The sequence below is a fragment of the Cicer arietinum genome, chromosome 8, assembly GCF_000331145.2.
Source record: "Cicer arietinum cultivar CDC Frontier isolate Library 1 chromosome 8, Cicar.CDCFrontier_v2.0, whole genome shotgun sequence".
Lineage (NCBI taxonomy): Eukaryota > Viridiplantae > Streptophyta > Magnoliopsida > Fabales > Fabaceae > Cicer > Cicer arietinum.
In genome coordinates, this window is record NC_021167.2 from 11,308,760 (window position 1) to 11,315,189 (window position 6,430).

The window sequence follows — 6,430 nt, forward strand, 5'->3', positions numbered from 1 at the left end:
TAATTTCTATTAATTGGTAAACAAAAAAAACATTCAAAGGGTATGTCTTAATATTGAAGCAAATAAAGCAGCCAGAAGGATAATCTAAAATTGGGTGCTTTCAAACGTAACGGCTGCAAAATACTATATGCTTACACTATAAATAGTCATTTCACTAATTTTATCACTTCATACCATATATGCATTTTCATTCTAATTTTCCTTCCAAACATATTTGGTTTAAATTCTCTCCTCAATTTTATTCTTTTTTTTCATATATATTTAATAAATTCTTTCTTTTTATTATTTACTCATAATAAAGACATTTTATACCAACATCATCAGCCTGGTGTTTTCTGCATCCAGAGAGACCTGAGTCCTCTGGTGGCAGAAAAAAGCTTCAAGGTTTGTTTTCTTGTTAATTATTTTCTATTTTTATTTTTTTGTGAATTATCCTCACATTTGAACATTGTTCTTCTATATAATGCACTTTTGTGTTTTTTGTATTTTTTTTTTAATACTTACAGTTGTATGATCATCATTTAATTTCTAAAATTCAAAGATTCAAAGATTGATCTGCTTTTTAATTCTTAAATGATTGACCTTTTATATATTTATGTTGATTTTTGATAATATAAGAAATCTTTTATTTTTTGTATGCATAAAAAACAGCTGGGCTATATTGAATTTATGGCTTCAACAAGCAAAATAATTAATGTTACAAATTTTTCTGGAGATTCTTTGAAGGACTTAAAAAAGAAATTTTTTCATGTTTTTGTTAGTTATAGCTGAAAATGGACATTTTTGGATCTGGATTTTAAAACCCTTTTTAACTCAATCAATAAATTAAGCATTTTAGTTGTATTTTTCTTTACAAATTTATACCAATATGATAATATTAGATCCTATAAATTAGCACCATAGTTGAATTATATTTTTTGTAACTCAACTTTTTAATATATTTTTTTTTTTTCAGGTTTGAGTAGCATGGAAAATCACATGACCCTTGAAATCATAGAACAATCCTCTCCAGGAACACCACCACTAATTAAGTTTATATCATCAAATGAAGTTGATGGTTTTGATGATACTTTTCACTCTCAATTTCCCAGCCCAAATCGCAAAGTAAGACACTTTTTCACTACTTTTATGGTATATAATTTATGAAAGAATTTAGAGTTCTTTGTTATTATTTTAAAATTCCTTTTTAGATTAACTTTTTCACCCTCAAAACCACTTCATGACTACACATTTGAAAATAAAACACTTTTTTTTTTGCTACACTGATATGTATTTTCAGGCAAAAACATAGATTTTTCTCGGTCCAGAATTGTATATTTGGAATCCTATGCTGTTTGTAAAAATTTCTTTTTTTGGTGATTGCTCATCCACTCATTTTTCCGGCTTTTTATGGGTTGTCAGCTTCCAGTAGTGTAAAATTGAGTAAAATATACTACCCGATCATATAAAGACGGTTCATGAGCAACCTTCAATTCCTTTTGGGAGGAACTTTTCTTAGGATCTTGATTCCTTGCGGTCAAGGGTGCTTGCATTCACGTAATCAAACATTGGTGATTGTTCGATTAAGATAAGACGGTCGATATTAAAGTTCGGTATTTTAATAATAAAAAATTGCTTTTTTAGGACGGTAAAATCTCAATCGAATGATCAGTGATTGTCTGATTATGTGAATACATGATTTATTGATCGCAGTAAATCCGATTCCCTTTTCTCATGCCCAAAAGTACTCATCTAGAAGAAAAAAACACATTTTTATTCTGTCAAGAATCCTATCAAGAACACATTTTTTCTATCAAGAGTCCTATGCGGTTTTTAGAAATATGGAGGGTGAGAAAAGTTTGGTCTTTCCATTTTATGTTTATGATTTGGGATATCATATAACTAAAAGAGTTTAATAGATATACACTGACACTGTAAAATAGTTTATAATGTGATCCAGTCAGAAATCACTATGCTGCTATATCATACAAGTAATTTCAAAGTATCTGTGATTTAGCAGAATACAAGATGCTGATTATCCTTTTTTTTTTTTTATGTTTGAAATAGGAAACTGAAGCAGCCTCACCTACATGCCAACAAGATGAACCTTTAGTGATAAATCATCAAAGAAAGGCTTCTGTTTCTATAAGCATGCCACTTACTTCTTCTGAAGATATTCAACTTCAGCCACTAAAATCCAATAAGAAAGTTTTCTTTAGTGGAGAAACTATTATCAAAGATAGTACTGTTCCTATTACCTTTAAAGTACCACAAACTCAAAGTTCTGGTAAGCCTCCAAAACAATCAAAATGTTACTCTCAACCAATGCCTCCAAAGGGTCATAATCAACCTGGAATCAAAATGTTTAGGGATAAGAGATTTGATTCCTTTAAAACATTTTCTGGTGCACTTGAGAGACAGTTATCGATTCTTCGCGGAAAGGAACATGTTGGAGGGAATTCACAAAATGATAACAACACTGCAAGGAACATTGATAGGGCTTTACCTGTTGATAGGTATTTTGATGCATTGGAAGGTCCTGAATTAGAAACTCTTAAGGTAAGTTATTGATCACACCATACACAATGCTAATTTTGGCATAGTAATAGTATTACATGATATGTATATATATATATATATAAGTTATTTTTTTGCATCTAACATCATTTTTCTGTTTTCTTTTTGTTCCAAGAATTTCATGAATATGTTATGTTTTACTGATATAATAAGATTGTAACAGTCTTCAGAAGAGATAATGCTACCTCATGACAAGAAATGGCCGTTTCTTCTTCGGTTTCCCATTTCATCGTTCGGTATATGCCTCGGAGTTAGCAGCCAAGCAATACTATGGAAAACATTAGCAACATCTCCTTCAACAACATTTCTTCACATAAGTCCCAAAATAAATCTAATCTTATGGTGCATCTCAATGGTACTTGTTGCTACCGTTTTTACAGTCTATCTTCTCAAAATCATTTTCTACTTCGAAGCTGTTCGTCGGGAATACTACCATCCGATTCGTGTTAACTTCTTCTTCGCGCCATGGATAGCTCTCTTGTTTTTAGCACTTGGTGTTCCACCATCTGTTATAGAAAACCTCCATCATTCTCTATGGTACATTCTAATGGTACCAGTGTTTTTCCTTGAGCTGAAGATTTACGGACAGTGGATGTCGGGCGGACAAAGGAGGCTGTCAAAGGTAGCAAACCCTTCAAATCATTTATCAATTGTTGGAAATTTTGTAGGTGCATTACTTGGTGCAACTATGGGACTAAAAGAAGGGCCTATTTTCTTCTTTGCTATTGGACTTGCTCATTACATTGTGTTGTTTGTGACTCTTTATCAAAGACTTCCAACTAATGAGACATTACCTAAAGAGTTGCATCCTGTGTTCTTTCTGTTTGTGGCTGCACCTAGTGTTGCTTCAATGGCTTGGGCTAAGATTCAAGGTTCCTTTGATAATGGATCAAGGATTGCTTATTTCATTGCAATTTTCCTTTATTTCTCACTGGTATGTTTTATTGTCACACTTTTATTCGAAATCAGTGTTGTTAAATAGCTACTATAGCTATAGCAGTGTTATTGCGCTATAACAAAGCAAAATTTGAACAAATCGCCGTTATTGCTTTGTGATGCACTATTTAGTACAAAGTATTGTCTAATAGCCACTATTACGGCGCTATAGCATAGCGGAATTTGAACAAACCGCTATTTTCTACAATCTGCTATTTGAAATGTGCATAATGAATTACTACCAATTTAATCACCAACTTAGTCCATACATTTGTAGGGGGAAATTTGGTTCCTCATAAACATTGAAATTTCAAAATGATCCTCCTTTGAATTGAAATTCTCCTATCACATTTGTTCTTCACATTTATTCTCCTATCACATTTGTCCTATCACATTCTCCGTGGATACTTTGTACCTATAATATTTTTGTTATAAAAAGTACAAGACTAACAATAAGACAAATGTCTCATCTAACAATTTTCTGCATTTATCAAAGTTACTGACTAGTTTCATATGGTTTTACAGGCTGTCAGGATCAATTTCTTCAGAGGATTCAAGTATTACATCTCCCTTAGCATTTACATTGTTCACTCAATTGCTCTATACTATTGAATTTTCTTTCACAAATTAATTTTTTATCTTAATTTACAGATTCTCTCTTGCATGGTGGGCTTATACTTTTCCAATGACAGGTGCAGCAATAGCAACCATAAGATACTCAAACCAAGTCCCAAATAGTGTTACTAGGACACTTTGTGTTGTGTTGGCTCTCATCTCCACATTCACAGTCACAACACTTTTTGCATCAACTATATTGCATGCATTTGTGTTTAGAGACCTTTTCCCTAATGACATTGCCATTGCAATAAGTGATAGAAAGAGGAAACCACATAAGAACTGGTTAGGTTTTAGATATGGAAGTCAAGACTCTAAAGAGATTGAAAATTACTTGAAGTTTGTCAACACTGAGGAAAATAGTTTGGATGATTCTAAAACACCACCATCCTCTGGTGGCACAGATAATTCACCATTCTAAGGATATTTGTTGGCAGGTTTCTTAAAAAAGGATCCACGACGATCTGGGTTGTGACATCAGGGTTTTTGATGTCTCAGCGTATGATCTCAATTCTCCACGATATCAAAGATCATGATGCAAATCTTGTTTTGTTGGTATGCCAATATACGGATATTTGTTGGTGGATTTTAAAAAAAAAGGGTCCACGACGATTTGGGTTGCAACATCAGGGTTTTTGATGTCTTAGCACGTGATCTTAATTCTCTACGATATCAAGGATCGTGATGCAAATATTGTTTTGTTGGTATGAAATAGTCAATTATAAAGTCATTTATAAAAGACAAGAAATTTTTTGTGTGTTGCATGTAATAAAATAATCTTTAAGTAGTCAAGCATGTGAGGAACAAAAGTAGGAGAGTAATTTTTTTAATGTTCCAATGACCATGTGTAGTAATATAAGTAGAATATGAAGGTATGTGTAGGGTGAGTATATTGTTGAAGTAAATATTTCCTTCCTACTTTGTAAGATATAAGTGAGGTGTTAATATAATTGAGTAGATAATCGTATTATCCTTTGAGGCAAAAGAAATGACTTGTTGGTGTCCTTTGCATATCTAGCTAGCTCAATTATGGATCAACCACATAAAGTTCCCAACTTTTAATAGCTCCATTTTATGGTATTCTCTATCTTGAGTTAAAAAAAATTAACATATAAAAGTAATCAATACTTTAACCAAAATTCTTTAGCTTTATTTATTAAGTAAATTTATTATCCCATTTAAATTCATTATTCTCTTTTGATAGCTTTGTCCTTTTTTTTATTAGTCACACACCAATTCAATCTTGGCCAACTAGATTTGAAAGTTAGGTATTATTGCATTTGATTCATCATTATTAGGCCTAATTGTATTATTAGCCAATTTGTTAACAACGGATATTCATAGAGTAAGAGAGAAAAGGAAAGGAGAAATTTAAATGAGCTAATGTTTCGATAATAGAATTAACAACATCATTAAATAAAAATTCGATATAAAAGATTCAGTATTAATCTTTATGTATAGATAAAAATTAAATATAAAAGATTCAATATTAATCTTTATTTATAGAAATATACGCACCTAATCCTTAAATTAAATAATAAGAGCTATGTATATATGTTATGAACCCAATTGAAAATGAAACATGCGAATGCTTACGTGGCAGTGTTTTAATAAAACTTGGAAATTGAGATGTTACAGTATTTGTTTGGCGGAAAACAAGGAGGCAATGACCAATCAAAGAATTCACCTTTTATTCTTGACTTCTCTGTTCGTAATTTTCAGAAATTTCCAAATAATTATAATAATAAATAATATAAAATTAAATCATATTGTAAGATAAAAAATTAATTCTAAGAATAATAAATGTGCACTGATAATATAAAATAATTTTACATATTTTTCTAACACGAATTAATCATTTTTACTATGAATGAATCATCTTTACACCAAATATGTATATCTTTTTTTCTTCTTCTCATTTTTGCTCATAATATAAAATAAATTATCGGAAGCACACTTTTGATATTGTATTTGACACAACTTTTTACATTTGGAAGGGAGTATCAGGTAAAAGGCCTAGATTTGAGGGGGGTGGGTTGAGCAACTACCCTCTTGTATTTTACTAAGGCCCATTTGGTGGCCTAGTTTCAATTATTTGAGGTATTAAAGAAAAATAATAAAAAGAACAGAAAAACACATGGGACAGTTTTTTCGTCAAGGTAGAAAAAGCTCATAGGGAGAGGGTACTCTATTATTTTAATTAATAAATTAAAAATAATTTTTTTAGCTATTATTATTATAAAATAAGAAATAGCTATCAAATTTGAATTTTTCCTAATAATGAATTATAAATAGGTAACTGATAATCCAAAAGTTTCATAAA

The 6,430-nt window shown here is 30.9% G+C and overlaps 1 protein-coding gene across 1 annotated transcript; it reads left to right on the plus strand.

The window, feature by feature from the left end:
* The first annotated feature begins 247 nt into the window (after positions 1-247).
* On the plus strand, positions 248-5,025 carry LOC101508021 (S-type anion channel SLAH2-like). The gene is made up of 6 exons (XM_004515050.4): positions 248-384; positions 956-1,104; positions 2,047-2,538; positions 2,720-3,490; positions 4,018-4,049; positions 4,144-5,025. The coding sequence occupies exons 2-6, from the start codon at positions 967-969 to the stop codon at positions 4,526-4,528; spliced, it is 1,818 nt and encodes a 605-aa protein (XP_004515107.1). The 5' UTR covers positions 248-384; positions 956-966; the 3' UTR covers positions 4,529-5,025.
* Positions 5,026-6,430: the final 1,405 nt, after the last annotated feature.